General features: G+C 45.8%; 1 protein-coding gene across 2 annotated transcripts in view; it reads left to right on the top strand.

The window, feature by feature from the left end:
• Nucleotides 1–27,355, top strand: part of LOC119382975 (glutamate receptor 1) — a 219,479-nt gene that overhangs the window by 177,878 nt on the left and 14,246 nt on the right. For both annotated transcript variants that reach the window (XM_037650916.2, XM_037650917.2), the window contains exons 10-12: nt 3,772–3,987; nt 13,440–13,795; nt 24,199–24,397. In XM_037650916.2, the coding sequence (XP_037506844.1) occupies nt 3,772–3,987; nt 13,440–13,795; nt 24,199–24,397 (771 nt within the window). The remainder of the gene's footprint in view (nt 1–3,771; nt 3,988–13,439; nt 13,796–24,198; nt 24,398–27,355) is intronic.

The following is a 27,355-nucleotide window of genomic DNA, read 5'->3' as shown; positions in this document are numbered from 1 at the left end:
ATCAAGACATTTATTGACACGGCATTGTGTAATTATGACAAGTACAAGAATAGACCATTTGTGTTAGTTGGTGACCTGAATGTCAATATTACCGGAAAGAACAATGAATGGTTAATACAACATATGGCAGTCAAATATGCTCTCACGTGCACGTCCTTTGATCATATGAAACCAACGACCATCCGAGGGACGTGTATAGACCTGGTATTTTCAAATTTCCAATTGCAACCCGTACAGGAACCGCTATCCCTTCATTTCACGGACCATAAAGCCGGGATAATGAAGGGACAGCGCAAGCGAAGCATCATCTAATTAAGAAAAATAAAAGTTTGATGTTTGTAATACACACAAAGTGTTTCTCACTCTTTATATGATGGTTGATGGGGCGTTACACAGAAGATTCACGGTTTACCGATGATTCCCTCCGGAGCTTCGCCCCACTCATCATCATTCACCACGTGGATATGCTGTGAATTTTTTTTTTCATTTCGTTGCCCTAATCAGAGATGTCAAATGTGATGTCTGGCAACCCAGACTGGATGACGTACGGCCTCTTTCGTTCCCGATATAACTCCGAAGGCCACACCGAATGTCTTAGAGAACCCATATCACAAAGAATGTCGAAGTTAATGCGATTGGCATCGAAGTAATGTAGCGACACACTACATCGCCTACAAGCGTCATGTATGAGACGTGTTGGCAGCTGGGCTCCTCTCCCGCCCTCTCCTCTGTGCACACTGCACCATCGAGCACTGCCGCCGCGAAATCCTAGCGAAGAACCATAGTTTCCGAGATCGCCCGACATCACGCCGAGCAGGCAGACGATCCTAGAGGCCGAAGTGAAACGTGAATGAAGACAGATACGCTGGCTGTTGATTTCAGAGGCTACGGTGGAACTTGTGGGAATAAAAACGAGATAATGCATAAAACGCGCAGCACAAAAAAAAAGGCACAGTTTCGCCGCAAGGGCGAAGCAATGAATGCGGTAGCAACAAATTAGAATGTCACTCGAAGAACGGCGAGCAGCTCGATACTTGCAGCGCGCTGCTCAAGCGCGAAGGACTCACGAAAAGTACGCACACAAGACGACCGCGAACTAAAAACGGTCACAGTTTGACACTTGCAGCGCGCTGCTCAAACACAAGGAAGGACGCTCGAAAAGGATGCACAGGTAACACAGGACGAGCTCGAACGAACAAGTCACAGTTGTTACTTTGTGTTTGAGCAGCGCGCTACAACTCAACGCTCTCAGATATTCTTTTTCTTGCAAACTGCGGCGCGTGGAGTGATCCCTCCGCCGCTCCTGCCGCGCGGTGGCGTTCGACGCATTGTTTACTCGGCGTTCCACATCCTGATCGGGTACAGATATGGGCCACTTTTACTGCGCGTCTCAAGCACAGTTTTCAAACGGAAGCAAAATTTAAGAGCGTTGCTTTAAAGCGTGCCCTTCGGGCAACCTCGCGGGTGATACTGCAGACGCTGAAGGACCTCCGAGCTCTGCGTACCTCCAGCTTTAAATGGTGTCTAAAAAGAACTCACCATTAGTATCGTAAACGCCCGGTGGCGCGTGGCCGAGTTGTCTAAAGCGCTGCGCTGCGGAGTGAGGGGTCGCAACTTGAAATCCCTGTGGCGCGCTTCGGAAATATTTTTCTTCCGATTTATTTTTCTTTGTGGCTTTTATTTATATATACATACATATACATATCCGGGACATGACGGTGACGGTGACGGCGACGGCAGAATCCCGCCGAGAATGTCCATATAATTGCTATCGCAATGAAAGTCTTGAAGGTGTTGTTGTCGTTGAGGTGCGGCACACACTCTCTGGTATATCGTTCTTTCTGCTGTTATCTATATTTGTCGCACATGCGAGCGTGTTTCTATTTTTTCCTCATGCATAAGGTAGTAGTGTAAGGCATGTTCTTTCGTACTCCGCCATATCAATTCCTATTGTTCTTGATTACCTTCTTTTCTTGCATCAAGATCAAAGTCTATGCATTAAAAATGAGCACTCATAACAATAAAAAGTACTGCCAGAATTTCCGAGTAAAGCGAAATACTTGGGCACTAATGTGAATATCGTAGACCAGAAGCAATATTGAGTCGAAAAAAGCGCCCCCTATAGGTGGCGCTTTTACTTGCACTCATACTTAGCACTCTTAACGGCTAAGAGAGTGCTTTGATTGGTTTTTTCCCTGTAGCTTCTTGGTGAATATTTTTGTGCGAATGCGTGTGGCTGTGATTTTGCTCGTTCTTGTTCCCCAGAGCAAGAATGAGCAAGTGTGGTCTTGTCCCAACAGCTGCTATCTTCTTAAGCCTACTTCAACATTTTTAAATAAAACACGCTAAATAGCCCTACTCCATGAGCATGAGCGTCTAGCACAAAAAAAAAACACACGCATCGTTTAAAAAATTTGTGTTGTCAAAATCTCCCATTGAAACGTCGTTGGTGGTTGGAATTAGTAGACTTGGTAGTTTAGCGACCCCGAGAAACAGAAAAACAATGTATAAAAAGGCAGAGGGGTAAGCAAGAGGTATTTCAAGAGCTAGTCGGGGTTGGCTATTCTGTAAAAGTCGACAAAGTGGACTGTCCGTGTCAGCGCTCCCTGATTAGATAAAGGTAGACAACGGGCGGACGAGCACCACTCATCGCCACCTGCCCTCTGGCTCTATCCAATCATGGCACGCTAAACTGACAGCCCACTTAGTGGACTCTCACAAACTGCCACCACTGGTTGGCTACCCAGCTCTTCGGGAAAGATGGTATGGGATAAAGACAGAGAGAGAAGAGAAGGAGAAGGAGAGAAAGGCAGGGATGTTAACCAGTCTAGAAGGACCGGCTCCACAGCCATCACTGTCCCACCCAGAGAAAGTTCGCATAGAGCTTTCGCACAATCACATTTCCTCATTTCCTTGTCGTCAAGCGCTGTTCGCGTGATTCAGATAGTTCGTGTATTCATACAGACATCTTCATGTCGCTGGTTTTAACTCGGAAACTTCAACGTTCTGGCAAATTCATTACCGAGATCCTGACATCACTGCTCAACCAATGGTCATACCTTAAATGGAACAATGAACCTTTAGTTGTTTATATGCGTGGTATTTACATTAGCACAGAAAAAGTACATACGGCTCAAAAGGAAACCAGCTTGCACGACTCTTTTACATTGGTGATTGATAAGCGAGACAAGGTTTAGCGGGCGGAGCTTGTATTTATTTCTAGGTTTTAACCGACTATAGGTTTTGAACTATATTCGCTTACAACCTAAGAATAAGTGTAAGCCCCGCCCACAGCCATCGCTGTCCCGCCCAGCGCTACTCAATTGCACTTGACTATTTACGTGATGTCAAACACCCTCCGCGTGTTTGGCGACGGTGACTTTACCATACAGGCACATGTTCGCGTCGCTAGTTTTCTGTCGAAAACTTGAACTTCCTGGCCAATTTCTGTGTAGATTCTGATTTCACTGCTCAGCCACACGTAACGTTTTAACAAGGGGCGACGAACTTTTAGCTCATAATATGCGTAATATTCACGTTAGCAGCGAAAAAGTACTTATGGTTAGAACTTGTCACCTAACATGACTCTCCTGCACAGATGAATGGCAAGCGCGCCGTAGTTCTGCGGGCAGAGCTTGTATTTAGCCTCGGGTTGTAACCGACCATAGTAGTAGTAGTGTAACCGACCATAGTAGTAGTGGGCTTGGTTAACGTACTCTATAGTAACGCACTGCGTACGCTGAGGCATGCCCCGTGGTTTGTGCGCGCCAGGAAGAGCCCTATCTGATGTACAAGAAGCCCGAGCCTGGCCAGGTGCTGACGGGCAACGACGTGTTCGAGGGATACTGCAAGGACCTGGCCGACCTCATCGCCGACAACCTCAAATTCAACTACACGCTCAAGCTGGTCAACGACTCGAAGTACGGTGGTCAAGACGCCAACTCGCAGGCCGGATGGAACGGGATGGTCGGCGAGCTCATTCGTCAGGTGAGTTTTCACTTTTCAGAAGTGGTCCGGATAATATACAGCCGCTTTATTCGATAAATGAGGCATACTTGTCGAGTCAGTGGGCACAGCCGCACAGAAACCAGTGAGCGAAACACCGACAAGGTAAGGTAAAGCGATGGACTAGAAGTTAAGGATCATATTAGATGACATTTTCTTGCTTTACATGAAAATTCACACAGCTTTTTACCTAAGAAATACTTTTGGTATGCACCAGAGTACCTTAACTTATTGTCTTTCTATGTATGTGAAAACTATACCTTACATAGTGTATATACACGTATTGCAATTAACTCAATTTTGAGATATCAGACCGACCGACCGAGCGACCGACGGATTGATTGATTGATTGATTGATTGATTGATTGATTGATTGATTGATTGATTGATTGATTGATTGATTGATTGATTGATTGATTGATTGATTGATTGATTGATTGATTGATTGATGAGCAAATTATAGTACAGTAATAATTCATTATTTTCGGTGTTTCTCCTTAAAACTACACACGTCAAAGTTTCAGCACGCATCACTCATAGCGTAACCAAAATACTCTCTAAATATACAATTTCTGCTGTCCTTGGCTCATTAATGCAGTAGGGAATGTTTGTAAGCGCTTCATATAAATGCCCCTCAGAATGCAAGAACCAGGGTTTTAGCCTAACCTTCAATTAACTCCCACATTTCAACATTTGTTGTACGTCTTCTTAAAGATGCCCTACATTTTACCAAATATAATCTTGGTGAATGACTTATATTTTCTTAGGATAGAAGCTTGCGCCAGTCGGTAGTAGTTTACGGCGGCGTTTGACGCGGCGCACGAATGGTTGAACAACCATTCGCGCGTTGTGCTAAATTCCGCCATGTTTATCCGGACATTTTCATGTGCTTTTCGTTGTGCTTTTCGTTGTGCTTTTTCTGCAACGCATGTGTGTATTTGCAACGCATGTGTGCAGACGCTATCCTCAAAGGACACTACCATAGAATGAAAAATACGGTTCGCGCCTAAAGGACAACAAATAAATGCGTGTATACTTAATCGCTGTGGAGATATGTCCGCCTGACTCCCCACTGACATATATAATTCATTTCTAGTAAAGCTGACGATGTGACTCAGATATGTAGTGTTTATTGCGAATGAGCTTTTCGTCTAAACAGAGCATACACGACACAAATCACCCATTCTGCATGCACTTGACGCAACTGAAGTGAAAACACGATACGCACTTGATGCCGTTCTCCCTCATACAGCCCCTCCCTCCTCCTCCTCCTCTAACAATAAAATGTAAGCGTCCCACACTGCGCGTCAGCAAGATGCTAAATAAAACACAATTTTCAAGTCTCTCTATAATACAGCACCCCCGGAGGTCAACAGCAAAGTACTAAGTGAACGGTGTTTCAGAATAAGCCGTATCATGCATAGCGCAGGCTGTGGCCATTACGATCGATTCTTGAGGGAGGAAAACAAAAAAAAAAGTACTTAGGTGCTCAGACCAACATATATTTCGAATAATGCATTTCGCTGCCAAACCTACTGTGCTTTATGCGTATTATTGATCGAGTCATCATTGATATCTTTTTTTTTTTTGTTCCTATATGAAAGCCTAAATATTGAAACCGTATAAAATGCAGTGTAGATTAGAGTTCATCTCTAAGTGTGGATGACAACGGAGATTGTCCCGACAGCAATATTTGCACTGAGCCATTACACAGCTATGCATGTCGTTTAGCGATGCAGATGTATGGTGCACGTGACAACAAACTCACGATCTTCCAAAATTTGCAGACAGCTTTGCAGGAACATCATGCTCTGCTCATCCGGTCTTCATACTTCTTTCAGCTCGTCGTCTTTCGTTCGTCTTTCGCAGAGCGACACCGGCGGTGCTCGAAAGGCTTTGTAGGATATTCAAGAAAGCGCTCGGAGCAACCTTAGTGATGCAGGATATATTCGAAGCACGCTTTTTCAGTGCCAGAAAATGCATGAATAAAATGGCAGGACGGCAAAAGTAACTCTGTGGTGCTGCAGTTGAATCTGCATACGGCTTTAAGTACGCTTTCAAAAGTTTGCTGAAGTTCCGTTTGCGAAATCCTCAAGAGGCGTTATGTTCGAAGTTCCGAGTACAAAGCGACTGAGTGCCTTGCGAACACCTCTTATTTTTTCGGCGGCGTCTTCGCGTAGTGGCGGATGAAGACTGCCTCTTTGTTGGGTCAGTAAAAACCACGACGTGCCGTGAGAACGTAAACGTTAAGCGACCAAATACTAAACAGAGAAGTAATGGAAGAAATTACTAATGTTGATTAAACGCACGCACGCATGCACACACACACACACACACACACACACACACACACACACACACACACACACACGCGCGCGCGCACACACACACACACACACACACACACAAGAGATAATGATAATGTATGGTCTTCACGAAGCCAAGAAAAGAGAGAGAGAGAGACCAACCAACACAAGCAAATTGCTCCTTTAGAGGATTTTCTAAATGCAGGACGTGAGGCGTGTTTTCTTTTTTCCTTGCTTTTTTAAGAGATGCTCGGTTTAGTGAAGGCTTCGCCAAGAGCTACGTAGGCTTATCGTCGCAATTCTCGTAGGAACACATAGGGCTCCGTTGTAAATACTTGCGAAATGTATAGTATAGTATAGTATAGTATAGTATAGTATAGTATAGTATAGTATAGTATAGTATAATGCACATGCTATAGTGAATAAATACTTGGGAAATGTATGGTACAGTATAGTATAGCACATCATAATGTATTATATGTTGTGAATAACAACTCGAACCCAACATTTACCAAGAACGCCCTTGCCCGTCCCTAACTGACACCTCTGAGGACTGCAGAAGATAGCGCCATATTTGCCCTACTTGAAGAACCCCCTCTCTGTCATATAGCTTCGCCCTTCAAGGATTCTATAAAAGGCCTTTACCGACATATAAGTTCACCTTTAAAAGATTCCAACTGACCTTTAAGTCCACACGTAAAGAACTGTGTTTTTTTTTCTCCCTTCAAGAAAACTTATTTCCATCGGGTTGCTTAAAGTTGTGTTTCCTTGTGGCGCAACGCTCTGTTTTACCAGCGCCTCAATCACACTGAACTTCATAAAAGTAGTCCAATTTATGTAAGGTGAGAGAATAAGATTGCCCTGTATCTTTTCTTGCGTAGAAATGGGCGCGGAACATCTCAATTGAAAGTCAACAAAGGAAGTAACATTCTTCAAACGTGCGCTAGCCAGATGAGGCTGCATGGCTTGTTCCCAGCGGGCGATGCAAAGGGAATTTTTGAAAGTTCTGGGGATTTTACGCACCAGACATATAATGTGATTACGAAGCACTCCGTGGTGAGTGTCTTCAGATTAATTTAGACCAACTGGGATTCATTATTATGCTCATAAATTTAAAGGCATGGGTTGTCTATTTCATTTAATGGCGGCCCACGTGGGAATGCAACCACCGCTTCCGGATATCAAGCCCGCGTCTTCGAGCTTGGAATCGCACCGCCTTAGCCGCGAACCTTCAACGCCGCGTCGCGACTTGATCAAGCATGAACTCGCATCTCGCAATCTTCATATGAACTCGTGCGATCACTATCCCTCGGATTCGACAATCACGAATCAACACCTCATCTGACTCAGTGTAGCTATGTTATTTTACTTCTTAACACGACAATGCCGAGCCTTATTTTAGCTAACACATTTTTAAGTAAACACTACGTAACCGAATGCGATCCGAATTAACTCGTAGTTTTCACTTACGGTGCTTCGTATAATCCATGTGATGCTTTGGAATGGTGAACCACCACCATCAGAAAAAAAAGCAAATAAAAGCTATTGGTGCTATATTTAGAGCTGACTCATGCCCTGCGTGGTTGTCGAGAGTAGGGGAGAAATCCTCGGCTAACGTTTGTCAGCCTTGACTATGAGATTCCTTCGCGCCCCGCCGAAAATGTGGCTCGCACATACGTCGCGCCTCCGCGTTTCCTAGCGTTGTCGTTAGAAGCAACACCGTTGGACTCCCAGCCGGAAAAGAGATGTCGGATCAAATGGCTTAACAAGGATTAAAGCGCTGCACGAACAATTCTAACAGTGCAAGAGATATTTCCGGAACGCACCAGGGCAACCTAGGACAGTAAACGAAACTGAATATCCCTTATCATCGACATATTTGCACAGCGCAAAATGAACGAGGACGGTGAGAGTACACAACACAGATGCTAAATCACCAACTACCCAAGCAACCGTTCTTTCAAGTTGCATATTCTTACATACCGTCTATGACGGAACAACGCTTTCGAAATGCAGCCGTTGAATATAGGCTTAATATCGAAAACATGGGCCGCCTTCAGCAAAGTACACTCGGTGTCGGGAACCAAGTATAGGCATCTGCAAAATGTAAAAGAAGAAAAACTATCGGTCACCTTCGAACGTCATGCATTTGAATGAGAGCAACTGTTTGAATAAAGTAAACGCAAATCACTGTATGGAAGCAGTTTCTATGTTTCCGTAGCACCGGTCATTTCAGTTATACAGGCTACCGGTTTTAGTTCGCACCTTGTCCTTCGTTTCGCTGTCAGGCCGGGCACCATGAATCCCATCATCTAAATATCAAAAGGCTTTTCTCTCAATATCAATGGGAGCCTACCGACAAAAAAGAAGGAAAAAAAAGACAATTTCAGCTATTCGCGTCGCAATGTACGATGCCGAGTGGCACACCGCTAATGAAAGGGACATACACTCGTCATTGTATAGCCGAGAAATTCCACTTTCACGAGTTCAATTTTATCCTACACTACAGGTTCTCTTCCAACCAAACCCTCTTTACCGCCCCCCCCCCCATCCCATGTACCCCTTCAGTACCCTCCTGAAATATAATTCCAGTTCCTCGCTGGCCTCCTCGCGCTTTCTTCTCTTCATTATGAAAGTTTTGGTGGGGCCCGCTAATTAAATCGGTCTGTGCGTCGCAGTACCCTTCCCTCGAGAGTAATTAGCATAATGGAGCAGAACAGCCTCACGCTACCACGGGAACTCCCCCCCCCCCCCCCCCCGCTAAGAGAGAGCGCCAGAAATGGGGTGGGGGGGAGGAGGGTTCGAGTGAGATGAAAAGCAAGGGAAAACGTCGCAGCACAGAGAACGCGCTGGGGCAAGAAATTACATCCCGAGTCATGGAAGCCCTTGTTTGCCCACATTGCTCGATTCTTCGTCGACGGAGCGTATTGTGCGTGTGGGTGTCGGCCGCTGCGTGGCGATACCCTTTGTGGCGAGACACGTCCCTTCACTGACGCGAGCACTCCCCCCCTTCCCCCTTTTTTTTCCTCCTCTCTGCGGCCTCGATGTATTCCGAGCTGGACGCTCCGAACACACACCACTCGTCCGCAATTCCTCAATCTCGCGCCCGACATTGGAGTTGCGACAGCAACGGCTTTAAACCGCAAGGCTTACGCTATCTCGTGCTTCTTCTTACCACAACGCAGCAAAAGAAGGAGGACGGATCAATAACGTCGCGAAAATAGGGGAGACGCATTTCATTCGCAACTTACATAAGTACACGACCTCGGTACTGTTTAATTCGAAGCAGCATGAAAGAAAAAAGGCTGTCGAGGAAGGAAACGAAACGAAAAGGGGGTAATTGAGAGTGTGCGAGGAGGGCCGTATCTCGAGAACGGAACTTCTTCGACTCGTCCGCAGCAGCGAAAGCTTAGGACGTCTAGATGTAAAAGAAAATATGTAGTAATCAAGAAACGCGTGCGGCCGCTATTAGTTTTTTTTTTTTTTTTTGAGCTCTTACGAGAAAGTCTCGGCTTTTCGATTCCTTGCGTACTGGCTGGCAGCCGTAATGAAACGGGGAGGAAATTGCGCCCATATTTGCAAATTATAACAGCGAATGCGCGGCTAGAAACCCTAATGACGGGTCCAAGCAAGCGTAAGCACCACCGTCCAGCCCCTAGCTTCCTCTCCCCATCGCATTGCTTTCCCTCATCGCACGAAAAGAGAAAGCCGGGACTTATCATTCATTGAAAACTCTCTCTCACTCTCTCTCTTAGCTCGCTGCACTTTCAACCTTCAACTGCGCGCAAGCACGAATGTCTTTCCACACAACGAGGCAACATCAGCAGCAGCCGGGGCACGAACTGTTGCGTTTCTTAAACATCCCCTTCTTGACCGTTTATTTTAAAAAAAAGCAAGGTATTGATTTCTCGAGCACGTGCGTGTGAAACCCTATCCGGAAAGCACAAGGGTTTGCATCGGTCTTTCTGTTTTCGTTTGCGGGTGCCCGTTGTGTCTTGCACAATAGCTTTAATGCATCCTCGTCGATGGAGTCGTTTACTTTTTCTTGTCTCTTCGCATATTGCAGGCGTCTCGCGGCGAGTTGAATTCACGTCCCACATGGCTTTCAATCGATACACGCTGCTGGCGCAAATCCTATACGTCCTCGACAACGAGGACTGTTGAAAATGCAGATGGCATGTCGCGGCAGCGTAATCAGCTCGTGAAAAAAATCGACGAACCGAAAGAACAGTGAAAAAAACGCCAGGCCTGCGCGGAAAGCGCAGCACAGTCCCAGCGAAAGCTGGAAGAGTGGCATTTCTAGAGCCCGTTGCCAAGGAGCTTAAACTGCTGGTTGATAATAAAGTTTATTCCTCCTCCTGTAAACTCTCTTGGGGCTACTAATACAAGTACACTAGCAAGGTACCCACTACGCCATAAATCACAATATTTGTGAAGTTGGGAAGCACCTGCAGCGCCATTATTCGTCATTGTGCGCAGAAGCGAGGTTCCAGCTACACATATGTAAGGCGTTATGTGCACTTTGTTTACGTGATGACTGGCGACGATGAAGAATTGTGGCTCAGCCCTTTGTAATGGGTTGGAAGCTTTAAACGGCTAACCGGTTACGTAATTCGCCTTGTGTGACGCCCGGTCGCTATTTCACTCTTCCACCATGCAATATAACATATGTTGTCGTGAGAAAGAGAGAGAGAGAGTGGGGGGAAGAAACTTTATTGAGACCCTGAGGAAATGGATGATGGGCTTATGGGCTCCCTTGGCAACCAATGCAAGTGCACGTGCGAGGAACCCACTACACTATAAATCATCATAATTTCTGTGAAGTAGAGAAGCAGCCAGTATGCCATTTCTCGTCAATTCAACGGAGAGCCGTGGTACCAGCTAAAAACATGTAAGGCATATTATGCGCACTTTGTTGGTGCTGTGCCTCATGACGATGAAGAATTATTGCAGAGCCCCCTGTAATGGGTTGGAAGCATCCAACAGCCCACTCGTTGCGCAATTCGCATTGTGTGACGCCTGGTTACAGAATTTGCGTTGTGTGGTGCGTGGTAGTTATTTCGCTCTTCTACCACACTAAATTACATATGTTAATGTGGTTCCTTCCGGACATGAAGCCTGTTTACCGTCTTTTTGCAAGGCAGTTTGCAAGGCAGTTCCAAGCACCGGCATGGCTCTGAGGTACAACACTGGGCTCCCACGCAGAGGGCCCAGGTTCGAACCCCGTTCCATCCTGGAAATTTTTTCTTATTTCGTATTTTCTTTTTCTTATTTCGAGAGATAGTGGTTACGGACACCGGCAACGGCGGCGGCGGCGGCGGCGGCGGCGGACAACTACGGCGCCAAAAACGGCCGTTGAAATGATCTCATAGCAGCTTTCGCTGTAAAAAACGAAGAACTGCGAGGCACTTATTCATTTCCGAGATTTTTTTTATTGTAGCAGCGCGTTATGAAACTGTGCAATGACAGCGCGTCTTGCGTAAAAAATTTATGCAGTTGCACTCAACGTCTTGCAATCAGCCTTCTCCCCTCCTCCTTTCCATCCTCCTCTCCCTCATTCCTCTTTCCCGTCCCCTTGCTGTATTATACTATACATGGTTATGCTATACATGGCTATGTTATACATGATTTTGTCTCCGTGACACCAAGTGACATGAGATGACAGATGACAGCAGATGACATGAGACGACAATCCGGGCCCCTAAAGTGCTCCGCACTTAAATGCTGTTGGCACTGATGATCGTTCGCTGGTTTGTCAGGCTATTATGTTTTACGCAAAAAAAGCTATCGCCATTGTAGCTGAAGTAGAAACGTGTCATACACTACCGCTGTAGTTCAATTTCAGAAATGAATACGTAACTCAACACGACGCATGTGCAGCAAGCGACCCTGTCAAAAATGTAATGTGATTCGCTGCAGGAATAATGAAAGTAATCAGAAAACGTAGTATATTATATTAATGTCGCACTTCATGGGTTAAACTCGACACTGCCGTTTTTTGGCGGGAGTATACCAGATGGTGGCTTGAGGTTGGATAAATAGACGACGAAATATCAAAGATTTAGCTTAATGAATTATGTGGGAATCGGCAAGATACAATTCAAGAATGGAATTTATTACCATCAACTTCTCCCCTGTTACGTACTTTGTGATCTGTTAACATGTTCTTTTTTCTTTGTATTTTTGTACACACTCTCCTGCATGGACTACTGTCAGAAATATTGTATGAAATAAAGAATAAAAAAATAATATACGAAGATTCGAAGAACGAGTTCTTCATGCGTAAGATCATGCACGAATACTTCACGAGTGCGTCTTCATTTGTGAGCCTGTTTTATGTATACTGCAGGATGAAAGCCTCTCCTATAGCGGTCTTTCAGTTATCTCTCTTTCGCGTCAATCCGTTAGGCAGTGTTAGCGCGAGAGTTAAAGTGGGACCATTGGCACAAAAGCGACTTTAGATGCGCTGAGCCAGCCACAAGGACCACCAGTGATTCGCCCTGCAGGTATACATTGTATCTCAAGTGACCTAATGCTGTAGCTACGTAGTACCTTGACGTAGCGGCTTCTATGTACCTACGTGGTAACTACATTTTACCTTAAGGTACGACGTGGCAACCACCTACTTCTGCAGTAAATTTTAGGCTTTCATCTAGTTTTATCTACGTGCGTCGAAGGCGCCTGCGTTGCATCATTAATGTTGCGCCCCACAGTCCATTGTGCTAACCTACCTCATGGTACCACGTAGCTACCATCTTTGGCATCTCAGTGTACAAGGTGCAAGGCTCATTTTCCTTGTTGGACACAACCTAATGAAACCAGCAGACAATGACTGCATAGGAGACATTGTAGTGCTTAAATGTAGTGTATTAATTATGAAATAAATGTAAAGCAATTATTTCAACAGTACGGTTAAAGACTACAAATAATGTCCCCTACACCTTCCTCGGATTTATTGCCTGTTGGTTCCATTAGGTTTTGTCAATGGTGATGGTGATTTTTTTTTCTTTTTGGCGATTCCGCGAAGACTCAGTCAGATTACATTATTCCCCTCGTATGCAACCAACAATGGTGTAAGGACGGTCCCTTATTCCTTCCCCACTCTGTGGTGTGATTTCTTGCCCACAGGAGGCCAACATGGCGATCGCGCCTCTGACCATCACCTCGGCCCGGGAACGGGTGATCGACTTCACCAAGCCCTTCATGTCGTTGGGCATCAGCATCATGATCAAGAAGCCCATGAAAAAGAAGCCCGGCGTGTTCTCCTTCATGAACCCGCTGTCGCGCGAGATCTGGATGTGCATCATATTCGCCTACGTGGGCGTCTCGGTGGTGCTCTTCCTCGTCAGCCGCTTCTCGCCGCGCGAGTGGCGCTACGAGGAGACCTTCGTGGGGCCCTCGGTGTCCAACGACTTCTCGCTCTACAACAGTCTCTGGTTCTCCCTGGGCGCTTTCATGCAGCAGGGATGCGACATCTGCCCCAGGTACGGGACGACACAGGCCGCCCTCGCCACACATACACACACACACACACACACACACACACACACACACACGCAGTGTCGCACCGTGTGCCGCACTCCCGCCGCAACGCCAGTTCCACTCGCAACTCTCAATCTTCACGCACCCGTAATATACGCATGTCCCGCGGTATAGCACACCACGGAAACGCTTTATATAGCTTTCGTCTCGTGCGGGAATAACAGGTGCAGCTTAAATGCAAGGCTTACAATTGGGCTAATTGGTACATCTCTAGAACGACAAGAAGGTAGCGAGAAGCAACAAAGACCAATCGCTTGAGGGGACTCGTCTTGCTCTCTATTTCTGTTGTTTCGCGCTAGTTTAAAGTCGTCAATGAATGAGTTAATCATTTCAAGCTGCGACGAAGTTCCAAGAACTATATGAGGCGCGTATAGTGCGGGAGATTTGATGCCGGTTGGTCAAATGCATTGTAGTTTTCACATTCTCGCAGTACAAAGAGACCTGTAGTGCTTACCTGGAATCGTGATGAAGCGACGAAATGTTTAAAAGCACGGTTCAGCGGAAGACAGCGAGAGTGCCGTATCAGTCGCACCTTTCATTCTTGGACAAAACAATGTGACGTCAGTTCGTTATCTAGCCTCGTGATAAAGTTTTGGACAAGTGCAAGCACAAGCCCGCTCGTAGGTACAGGATGCGGCGTGTCTTGCGCTTTTGTACGGTAACATAAAGCACTATGCTTATCTAGCGTGAGTGTCGAAGTTTTTAACTATGAGACCCGGGTGAGAAAACTCGAGTGTACAGCAACACAACAGCTAATGAAAGCGAACGTTGTGGAAGCGACAAATTTACAGTTAAATATTACAAAATTAAGCTATGAATAAAGTGTGGCGTCACTCAGATTCAACACCAAGGTAACTGTTTACGCAGCGAAAGTTGTGCTTTTTAACAAAGTTCCAAAGATAACACCAGGAGCTCGTTCGATCGCGCTAATGTGCTAATAGCGTAATGATCAAAACGTCCTTCCGTAGTGACGGACGTTTTTCTGCGGGTACTAATGGACAGATGATGAGTAACTCAGCCGTAAAGTTATTGCGCGGCACAGACTAAATCGAGCAAATTTACTCACAAAAAAAAAGTTAAAGATTGGAGACGAAGAACTCGTCAGGTTAGACTCGCGTAATATACTAATGAACAAAGACTCGGAGATCGAAGCAGTGAACTTTTCGCAATGTTTTTTTTTTTTTTTATCTGAACCAGGACAGGGGCAGAGATATTACAGCTCGTCTGAGCAGAAGGCTTACGGCTATTTGTTTTTGGAGTTACCGCTCACTCATTTAAATAGATGCACGATAACGAAAGTTTCGCTGCAATATTTGCCACGAACATGGCGAGAGACCCAGCTCTAGAACGCTGCTGTTTTCTAAAGATTGAAGAAACAGGCGCTTAAAAGTAGTCGTTTATTATGTCTAGCCGACGTTCGAGCCAGATTCTAGCCACGCATTCAATAGGAAATATGAAGAAAAAAAGGGATCCAGCGTACAAAACCGCTACAGGCGATGGCAGAGAGGAGAAACATACTAAAAGAACGCGCTTCCGCTACAAGGACGTTTACATTGTCGAAGCTATATATATGCATACTCCCAGCTAAGCGCAATCAACCAAAGCTCCTTTCCGTGTCAGTTCGCTCCCAGAAAACAAGGACAAGAAATAAAAAGAAACATCGCTAGCACTAAGAGGCCCACGGTATGTTATACGGACAAGAATGTATATTCGGTGCGCATTCACGCTAACGATCCTTCTCGTCGTCGGTGCATAAATAGGGCGGGGCGTGCACTCGACAACTCCCAGCCTTCGTTTAAACGTCGCAGTAACAACAACAAAATCGCGGAGAGGGAGAGAGGGCCGCTTCGATCTATAACAAGCACGCAGCTGCTTGTCCCAGGAGTCTGTATAGAGTTTAGCGCGCGCCGCACTTGCTTGCTTGCGACTGCCTCCGACGTGCCTAATCCCGGGAGATCGACATAGTAGAAGGGCCTTGCGTGGGTTAGCAAAGTTTTATTAAAAATTACTCCACCGATCGATTTATTAGGAGAGTTCCACGGTTTCTCGAAACGCTGCCATCGAACGACGTGATAAAAGACGAAACAAGAAACAATTATTATACTGGGAGCAAACAGACGAGAGGACGAAGGGTTTGTGTGTGGCACACAACCGGGCGACTTGCATCGACCGTTGTATGCGACTTGTAGCGGTCGCTGTATCCGAATAGAAGGCACGTTGACAAAAGACCCGAGGCAATGATCTTCCCTTCGTCCCTCCGAGCAAAGATGAACGAACAAAAGCCATGTAGCCTACAGAGTCTACAGTGCGCTTCTGTAGAGGCAGCGAGATATTACGGACGGAAAAGGGGGATCGGAGAAACTAGGGGGCACCGTTGGGCATGGCGGCGATTTGTGCAGCAGGCCCTGTATCGCACCGATTCCAATGGGGGTGAGCATTCACGCCTTCTTGACGCGGGTATGGGGGATGCGAAGGATGTACCGGAGACAGACGCAGTTTCGGAAGCGTGAGCGATGACACGCTTACTCGCTGCAGCTGCTTACTGTTCGAAGACGGTAGAGCGTAGCACACAGCATGTAACAGATCAGGACACAAAGGCCGCGCCGTTCTGGTATCGCCGAAGTGCAGCGCGGAATTCGCGCATGGTCGAGCTCGAGCACATCGTGTGGTCTTCTTTATGTAGTCACTACCAGCTGCAAAAGCGAGAATGGTGTCCTTTTCTAATCTTTCTTACTTTTCCTGAAAAGAATGCCTTTTCAGCGCTGGGCACCATTAATTTTTCCCTTTTTGCCTGCTTTATCACTTACTCTGAGCGGGCCTCAGCTGGATATGTGTCAATATTGAACGGACGAAGAAAGGGGAATTGTTCGAGGGGCTCGTTTCTTTGTTAGACAAAACCCAGGAAACCAACAACCAGTTAAGCCAAGGAAACCATAGGGCACATTGTTGTGTTCAACTGTAGTGTAATAATGATTATCACCTTTATTCAAAGGGATCAAAGTGGACAAAAAAGCACCCTTTCTGTCGGTGGGATCCGAACCGCCGACTCTTTTAGCTTCTTAGATTAGCGACGTTCGTTTGTTTCTGTCTTTGCATTGGCGGCTTTCGTTTCCTCAGCGTCTGTCTTAGCTTTCTCGTCTTCTCATTCATTTTCTGTGCGTCCGCATCAAAAGAACCAAAACTGCTTCTTTGCAGATGTTCCGCCTGCGTAACGATTATTAGAGAATAAGGGTCGCCGAGTTACCGCAACTCACACGTGTAAGTTGCATGGAACAATAATGATAATCAAGAGCAGGTTTTTCTAGGGGCCCTGAATACAGCTGGTCATTATAGTTTGCTGGTGCTTTAAGTGTAATGGATAAGTTGTGCAAATCCGCTTCGTTTTCATGTCATTATTGTTTTCTTTAGGGTTTCCAGGGGTACACATTTTGTTCATACGTTACAGCATTGCAGTATGCGTCAAAGAATACGAAATGCAACAATTTAGATCAGGTTATAATGCTTATGGACATCAACCCGTAAAATGATGTAATCTTTATACATTCGCGAATGCCTGACAGGTTGATGCTTGGAAATTTATGACGTTTTACAGTCTACCGATATCCGGGACAGTTAAGTACTCAATGCGCCAAGTCTGTTGAAAAGTGTCCTAGATTTCCTTTCTTTTCTTTTTTTTTTTTTGGAAACCTATTCATCATAGCTACCATGGTCGTATGTGTAATTATTATTAGGCCACCAGTTGCACACTCTTCAGAAATTTGACAAATTCATTATAATCACGATGTTCAAAAGGTGATATGTGTAGATATCTGGTCTATCACGAGCAGCTATCCGCTCAGTTTATTACAGATTAAAAAAAACGCAAGCATTGCAAAGTTACAGAACAGGAAAGCATATTTCGCCGCCGCCGCCGCCGCCGGTGTCCGTAACCAGTATCGCTCGAAATAAGAAAAAAAACTAAATAAGAAAAAAATTCCAAGAGGGAACGAGGTTCGAACCTGGGCCCTCTGCGTGGGAGCCCAGTATTCAACCTCTGAGCCATGCCGGTGCTTGAAACTGCTTTGCAAAAAGGTCCTATACAGGCTTCATGTCGGGAAGGAACTACATTAGCATATGCAATATAGCGTGGTAGAGGAGTAAAATAAGCACCAAGCGTCGCACAACGCGAATTCTGTAACCAGGCGTCACACAATGTGAATTGCGCAACGAGTAGGTTGTTGAATGCTTCCAACCCATTACAAAGAGCTCTGCCATAATTCTTCATCGTCATCACGCACATCGTCAACGAAGTACGCATAATGCCTTACATGCGTTTAGCAGGTACCACGGCTGTCTGTAAAATGACGAAAAATGGCACAGTGCCTACTGCCCTACTTCTCAAAAATTACAATGATTTATAGCGTAGTGGGTTCCTCGCAAGTGCACTTCTGTTGGTTGCCAAGGAAGCCCATAAGGCTCCCATGATCCATTTCCTCAGGGTCTCAATAAAGTCAATTCTCTCTCTCTCTCGCTCTACGTTTCTCCGGTGAAAGTGTGTCATAAAGCGTGGTGGGACAGTTGACCGGGCGTCACACAACATGCATTACGTAACTAGTGGGTCGTTTAAAGCTTCCAACCCATTACAAAGGGCGCAACCATAATTATTCATCGTCATCAACCGCCGCATCAACAAACTGCACATAATCGCTTACATATGGTACCTCGCTTCTTCGCAGAACAACGAATAATGTCGCGCTGGGTGCTTCCAAACTTCCCAAAAATTACGCTTTGTGGCGTAGTGGGTACGTTGCTAATATACCTGTATTAGTAGCCACAGGAGAGTTTATAACGCGCTATAGAAAAGCCGCTCTTCCAGCTTTCGCTGTGACTGTGCTGCGCTTTCCGCGCAGGCCTGGCGTTTTTTTGTAGCAGCTACTAGTCATTCACGCGTCATATTGTTTTATGAGTCAAAACTGGTCCATCTATATTCTTGCGCTAGTATATTAACGTTTCCGGACAACATATTAACTTACTCCGCAGTATGGGCTACCACAAAGTGCGACTGAATTAAAGAGCATTAATGCAGAATAAGTCCGAAGCCAAGAGAGATATGACGTTGATTATCGTTGAATGCAGCGTAACGTATATCAGTTTGTTTCCTTATTTCCTCGGTCATACCACAAATCTTCATAATATGCGTGAAGCGTTTACTCCATAAAAAGCTGCACTAAAATCACAGAAACACCTGTCGAGATCACGAGTGCTGTGTTGTCGTTTTAATTCGACGCATAGCTGAGATTAATAGTCAGATTATTTTTTTTTCTTTTTCTTTTTTTGCACGTGTGTGCGAAATAGTAAAGGTACATTAGAAGAATCGACAGACGCGTCCGAAATGTACATACGTTTCCCTTGAGGCACGCTGCCCCGACAAAAATAAAGCACGAAGTTAAACAAAGAATGCGCGACGGCAAACGGTTTCTCGGGCTCGATACATTTCCGTACCACCGGAAGACACACAGCGCTATCGCGACGACCAAGCCGCGCCAAAAGGAGACCCCCCCCCCCCCCTCCATTCAGAGTGACCCTCTTTGCGGGCATAAATCAGCGCTCCGACCCGGCATCTTCGGTGTACCAATGCGGGAAGCCTCTTACATAACGCGCTCCGCATATGGCACACGCTTCGCCAAACCGTGACACCTTCTCGGTGAAGTAACTCGGTGCATACGTAGGCTGGAGGAGGACACGGTCATTTCCATTCCCCCGAATCGGCGGAGAGATTCGTAGCCGGAACTACAAGCCGGTCAGCTGTCAGCAGCCGCTGACATGCACGAGCAACGCGATAAGACCCGCATATACGGTTCGAGTGAGCGCCGGAGTCGATACGCGGTGGGGAGTACGGGAGGAGAACGGTAGGAAGGTGTTCAGTGCGGGTGGAAATGAAGGAAGAGCCCGGTCAAATGGCGGGGCCAAGTCGTGCTCGCTTCTGGGGCAGGTTTCGCGATTCCCGCCGCATACTGCCGTCCAGGGTCGATGAGAGACTGCTGCGGTCCCGCAGCAAACGAGAGGCGCGCTGTGATGATGACCGCATCGCTGCTTGGCGACACTCCCACTTGCTCGCCGCACCGAATACCTTGTCCTGCTCGCCCGCCCCTTCTTCCCACGCCAGCCTGTGTGTTTCGTTTCGTATCTCACCTCATCCCCCTTACCTTGCTCACCATTCTTGCTCACCCGCTCTCCTCGTATTCATTGCTTCGCACCCTTTTGTTGATACTGTTGCCGCGAGCGACTTATTTCTCACATTGAATGCACACACGGGATTTGCACGCGAGTAGGAACTAATTTATAATAGCAGCGCTTAATGAAAACTATGGCACAGAAAGAGAAAAACGGGACAGGCGTATTATGTCACTGTGTTGCTGCTGCTTTAAAAAAAAGCAAAAAAAAACATGTAACCGTGGCAAGCTGGGAAATGTAGGGAAGAACGAAATTTCGGACGGAGTGCTCAGAAATGTCAGCTTTTGTAGTTGGAACGATCTTTGATCGAATACATTGAAGGTAAACATTAGACAGAAGTCTGTCTGGTTGGGTAAGTAAACTGAGATAACTGATATTTATTCTCCAACCAAAGTTACGAAGACACGTAAAAACCCGACATTTAAAACAAACTGCGAAGGGGCTCGAACCAGCGACCTTACCCGTCCTTTATGTGCTGCGCTAGCTAACTACGCCACAGCTGCCGTCGGGTTTTACGTGTCTTCGTAACTTTGGTTGGAGAATAAATATCAGTTATCTCAGTTGATCGAATACACTACGGGAAGAAGGCTTGATCGCTCCCCCCATTTAGTAAGCTTGTATTTGTCTTTTCACATAATCCTGATCATCTCGCATGAGTGCGGTAAAAAAGTAATAACCACAATATATGCAGCCCAGTACGAAGGGCATACTTTTAATGCTTTCTTTCGTGAATTATAGCGATGTGTATAAATGGAAGCAGTACATCCACATACATATTTTCAGTCGCTTATGAAAATCAAGGAACATAGCTGGCTTTAGTGTTTATGTTTGTGTTCGACTTGGCGTCTCCATGTTTTAATGCGAGAACAAAATAGAAGCGTCAAAACACGTACACAGATATATACATGGGTGAGGGACGCCGGTTCGTGTATACGTTTCTAACGAGCATTCCTGCTGCACCGGGCGCACTTTTTCCATTAGGCTCGCATAGCCCTGCTACGCGCGCACATCGCAAACCATCCGCGCTCTCAACGCCCCTTAAAAGATGCATGCGCTCATCAGCGAAGCCGCCGCGCAGCGAGAAAATCGCTCCCGTATGAGAAGCCGACTGTAAATACTTATCCAGCGCCTGCCAACATCCCATGTGTCTGCGTCATTTGCGATTCGCCAAGAAGGGAAGAGCCTCCTTATTCCCAAATGTGTTTGCTTCCCAGCCTGCCGCGTGCGCGACATTGTGACCATCTCCGGCTGTATCATAAACACAGCGCGTAGATTCGTCATACTCACATCAGCGCAACGACCCTCCCTCAGGCACGTACCTCCTGTATAAGTCTGCCTGCAAGCCTGCTATGGTGCTAAGAGGTGAAGATGACGACGATTTGCCGGTGTGACGTAGACCCATTTACACAAGATGACGGAAGCTGCCGATAACGCTGTTCTTTTTTTTTTACTTCCACCACACCATACACACACTTTCACCGTCACCTAGGAACGGTAATCGCAGTAATCTTGAATAGAATTTGTTTTGGGGGATATGCGATGTGGACGTCTCCGGCCACCAACAACATAAGTGTCTCGCTTAAGGCTCGTTCACAGCTGCGACTAGCACCGGTCGCACGACCGAGTTTGTCGCAAAGCGAACGGTCGCAAATGGCCGCTTCAATCGAAGACAAACACCTACTAAGCCACGCAGTAACGGGCTGGCTTGCAACGATGTGCCTCTCTATCTTTATACTTAGAATATGTACCCGCCTATATTTGAATTTAAGAGGAATAAGTGCAAGTATAGTGTTTTAAGGCCGCTGGCGGGAATCTCTATCACGTGTAACTTTGAAAGCAATGCTTGCCATTATCGAACCAGCATGTTTCGAGAAAAACAGAGAAAAGGGTAGAGTACAAACGCCCAGATTACTTTCGCGTTCTGCGTAACAATGCCTGTGCGAGAACAGATGAGCACACGAGGCATAATTGGTTAAACTTTTATATTTCGTTGATGTGGTGAGGGAGCTACACTATTCTTCATGCGACGTTGACGTGATTCCCATCAGGACTCGAAGCTGCCATTGCACATTGCCAGGCTATAGAACAAGACTGTTGCTATCCCCGCGACCATAATCAACGCAGCATACAAAAGAAAACCGAAGGTGATGCAAACGAAGGTTAAGCAAATACTAAATTAGGTAATCGCGTGGCCGCCCGCCGTCAAAATCCGCGGGGCCTCCGGGCTTCAGATCTGGAGGCCTAATGCGCAGACACTTCCAAGTCCACGAGATCGTGGGCTGGAATATGCGTAGGTGTGACCGCCGGCAGCTTGTAATTGGATCTTGCTGTAACGCCTGTCTCGCCTGGTTGCGGCGAAAATCGTACGAGAAATCCACCTGGCACTGACAAAGTTAATCTCATTATTTAGCCGCCCTTTTCTGTCCTATTTCGCCACCTGTCTGTCGTATAGTATTACTATCATTCCTATAGTATTACTATATTCGTTACTCGTCAAGATAAACTTCAGCAGAAAGGAAGCAGGACTTACCGTAAAAAAACGCCTAAGGACGGCACCAGTTTCAAGCGTGTCCGCTCTTCATTTCATTAAAAAGCGTTAGCAACGTGGCTACGAACAAGGCGCGAAATTATGACCATGAAAGAAAAGCAATTAAGTAGCGGGCCGAATCAGCAATCAAGTAGGTACATTAAAGATCGCGTAATTCTGCTCGTGATTTCGGAGTTCTCACGTGACAGCGCACGTTTCGTTCACGCCAATCATCTGCAGAACCTAAACGAGTAATCTCGCCAAGGCGATTAGACGAGCGGAAAATTTAATTAGAGGAATTAAATATACGTCTTCATCTCGAAAGAGACAAGTGCTACAGCTAGCTTTCGGTGCTCTGGCAACGAAAGAAACCACCGTACCAAAAAGTGTGATATATACGTGAGAATAATTCGTCGTGGCCGCGCACGGTGTCGGAAAAAGAAAGAAAAAAAGCTCCTCCTGCGTGTTTGTCGTCCTGGTATTATCTTCACCTATTTTTCCTTATCCTTAATTCTCAAAATTGTCTAGAGCAGTTTGTAGTATACTGTAATGACCACCGCTGTATCTGGAATGAATTAGTTTATTACATATACCCTGATGTGAACATCGTAGAATATAGGGAGACGCCAAGTTAGGTTTCCCTAAAGTGTTCCGAGAAGTCTGTTAGGTTAGTTCGGCAAGTTGTCAGGGGGGCTTAGTTTTCTAACTGAAGCGTATGTGCAAGAATTTCGAACCAGTAAAGCGAACACCGTTAGGATGGCTTTTTTTTTTTTTCATGCAGTTTGTTTTCCTATATCTCCTCAAAACTAAGAGAAGACAGATAGTTGGTGACTGTTCTACGAGACAAAAGCAACGACCTGCGCTGACGGAGCTCTTTTTCCATGCGTACGATAGCAGTGAGGATGTAAGTACAGGTTAGCAAGGAGCGAGTGGAAGAGCAAGGGGGATGACAGTGGCGGGCATCAGGTCTAATTTCATCTTCAAATTCGTATGAGCAGAACTTGGCGCAAACTGAAAATTGGTTATTGAAATGCAGAAGTTAGCGCTCAAACTAACCTTTGTGAACAAGAATTATGGAACAGCCTTGTCCCGCCTTCTTCCTTTTGTGTGTATGTGTGCGTATGTGTCGTCAGCTGGCGCTGTTCTATTACGCTAACACACAGGTAATCCGTGATACGCTGCATGCGCTGTATGGACAAGTTTAAAAGAGTGTCATGACAAGTGGAGCAGGCTCGTTATCCATACCCCGTAGGCGAATTAAATCGTAGGCTATACACCTCAATAGTGCGCGAATCTCTTACGAATCATCTTAAAAGATTCGTTGAGGCGCACCCAGTGGAGTTCCTGCATGACCCTGCTCACGTCTCAGGTTTAAAAAAAAACATTAATTTGCGGCTGTGTAGGTTGCAATAACAAGATATGATTATGAGCACGCCTTAGTGGGGGGACCCCTCTATTAAGTTATGTCTACCTGGGTGTTATCTAACGCGCACCTCAATCTAGCTACGCGAGTGTTATTGCATTTCGTCCCCGTTATAAATGTGGCCGCCGTGGCCGGCAGTCGAACCCGCGTCCTGGAGCTGAGCAGCGCGACACGCGTCGCAGGTCCGTGTCGGGCCGCATGGTGGGCAGCGTGTGGTGGTTCTTCACGCTCATCATCATCTCATCGTACACGGCCAACCTGGCCGCCTTCCTGACCGTCGAACGGATGGTGACGCCCATCAACTCGGCCGACGACCTCGCCAAGCAGACCGAGGTCGAGTACGGCACGCTGTGGTACTCCTCCACACAGGAATTCTTCAGGGTAAGCGCTGCACTTCTCTCCCTGTTGTTGTTGTTGTTGTTGTTGTTGTTGTTGTTGTTGTTGTTGTTGTTGTTGTTGTTGTTGTTGTTGTTTATCGATATGATGTAAAAGGCGATGTTGGCGCATAAATAAGGCACACAGTGCTTCTGATTATCTTTTATTTTCTTATTCTTTTATTCTTCCTAATTTTCTTGTGTTTGTGTATTTCTTCAACACTACTATCATGATGATGGGATAGCGTAGCCTACCTTCCCATATTTTTTTCACATACAAAACAAAAAAAGACAAATAAGGTGCCGGCTATTCCTCACCTCTTGAATGCATCGAGCATACAACACAAGAAATAAACATACACACTGTAGTACATGAAAAATAAACACGCGAACACACACACATCAAAAAACACCATCATAACCTAAAATAAAATGTCCGAAAGGCAATTAATAATGCCTCAAATCTCAAGTAATACCTTTTGTCATCATGGAGATGAATCCGCACACAACATAACAGTCAACACGTCATATACATAAGGACATCTCTTTATCGTTGTCTTGTGTATACTGATTCCCCCCTTACTCAATGCCCTTCAATGGGCCTGTAAGGCATTTTGAATAAATAAATAAATAAATAAATACATAGAATAAGTATCATGTAATAATACATATAATAAGTAGGAAATGCTTATGATAAGTGACTAATGTTGTTGTTGTTTAAGTAACAAAATATCACTTAGAGGGAAAAAGAGGCGCCACCCTTAGACTCTGCCAATTCTTTATACGCAAGAGAGCGTATATGTATGTAGTGCTTCAGATTATATATATATTTTTTTCGTTTCTAATTCTTTCGTTCTTTATAGACTTTCTTGTTATTGTGTTCCTTAAGTATTAATATCATGGTGATGATGGGACCTAAAGCACGTACTCTGCGACTGTTCCCGTTACGACGCCGAACGACAGATTCTGAAGGCGGCACTTCGAGCTTGGAGCTGCGGCACCTTCTCGGCCCGTGGCAAGACAGCAGTTGTGCGATGCGCAGCACAAAAGCGCTGTTGGCGATCCTGAGGAACACTCAGCTTAACCAAAGCTTGTGACTGACTCTTTTTATGTATATATATGCGTTTGTGACTGTACGTACTATTTGTGTGTATATGGTGTATATGTGATCATTGTATATACCATAGTCATCACCCGACCCCTGGAGTAGCAAGCCAGGCGACAAACCAGGCAAACCTCTCCGGGCATTTCATTAAAGAATATTATCTCTTTCTCTCTCTCATGATGATGGGACAGCCAGCTCTAACGTAGTTTACCCTCTCATGTTTTTCGTATAAAAAGAAAAAAGGGGGCAGGGCAATTTTCTCCCGCTGGAAAATGAGAAAAGACAATGAGAAAGAAACTAGGAAAAGGGAAGAAGAAGGCAAGCCAATGCACATCACATCACGCGCGAAGTGCGAGATTTACAGGTGAGAGACTAGTTCCGTGGCTGATAAGAATTCTAGCACAGCCTTGCGAACCTCTTATCTAGACGATGCACGACTGTTCGGAAACAAGAAATCGTTTAGGACTGCCAGAAAAAGATCAAGTGGCTAGTCTCTCCTCGACACCACGTACTAACCAAAACTGAGACATGGGCGGGTTAGTATGCGTCCGTATTTGACAAAAATATGTATATAAACAAAGACACCGCAAGAAAAAAGAGACAGAGACGTTCGAAGAAACAAGGAACACAACGCGTCTGTTCGTCGTTTGCTTGCCCGTCTGTGCCTTTTTTTATTGCGATAGCAATTATATGGACAGTCTCGGCTGGATTTTGCCATCGCCGTCGCCGCCGTCATGCACCGCATATGTATAAGTATGTATATATATATATATCAAAGTCCCAAAGAAAAAGAATTCAGAAAAATGCTTCCGAAGCGCGGAATCGAACCAGCGACCTCTCGTTTCTCAGCGCGTGGCGCTAACCACTATGCCAGAAAGCGTAGATCCTTCAGGTAGCTAAAGGTGAGCGTTATATACACACCCTTTACCGCTGGCAGGACTCAGAGACGGCAGGCGCTTATAAGCATTTCTTCATTACCAGCGAGATGGCGCGAGGAGCGCGACGGGAGCATTTAAAAGTCGTCGGCGAGCTCGTTCGCTTCTTCTTATATTTGCGCAGGGAGAACCTTGCCCTTCCGCTGTCTGCTCGCGCGGTTTTCTGGTGGTGAGGGGAAGAGGGATGTCTCGAGCTTTCACCGTGATGTTCGCGCTCATGTTACGGAGCGTACGAAAGTCACTCAAGCTCAAGGGACGCCGCTAAACGAACAAACAGAAGATGAGCGCGAACTATCAAGTGTCACAGCTCGACACTTGAAGCACGCTAGTTTCCTTCGCTGCTTCGGCCGCCTTTGCAACAGGAGCGCTGTTCAAACTGAGAGTATCCATTGGCGAGCCTCACTTCGTATAGCATTAGTTTCTTGCTATCGCATTCATTGCTTCGCCCTTGCGGCGAAACTGTGACTTTTTTTTGTTGTTGTTGTTGTCATCGTCGTCATCGTTGTTGTTGTTGTTGTTGTTGTTGTTGTTGTTGTTGTTGTTGTTGTTGTTGTTGTTGTTGTTGTTGTTGTTGTTGTTGTTGTTGTTGTTGTTGTTGTTGTTGTTGTTGTTGTTGTTGTTGTTAAAGATAAAGACGTACTAATTGTCCACCTTTTTCTTTCACTAATATTATCTGGGGAATTTCGAAGTGGTTGTTATACTGACACTTGTTCGGACTTGTGCTTCTTCTTTGGCGTCATCGATTGAAGACCGTTTTCGATATAACTAAACCAGGACGCTTTTGTCATTAAAGCCCTAGCTTATATAGTCAAATCCGTGTAAACTCGCCGTTTCTTTCCATACAAGCATTCCTGTCCAGAGTGTCCGTTGATAAGCAACAGGATCGCGCGGTATAAATCGAGCCGTTGAGACTGAGCGGCAGCCG

Source organism: Rhipicephalus sanguineus, chromosome 2, assembly GCF_013339695.2.
Source record: "Rhipicephalus sanguineus isolate Rsan-2018 chromosome 2, BIME_Rsan_1.4, whole genome shotgun sequence".
Lineage (NCBI taxonomy): Eukaryota > Metazoa > Arthropoda > Arachnida > Ixodida > Ixodidae > Rhipicephalus > Rhipicephalus sanguineus.
This window is presented reverse-complemented; position numbering and strand designations above follow the sequence as displayed.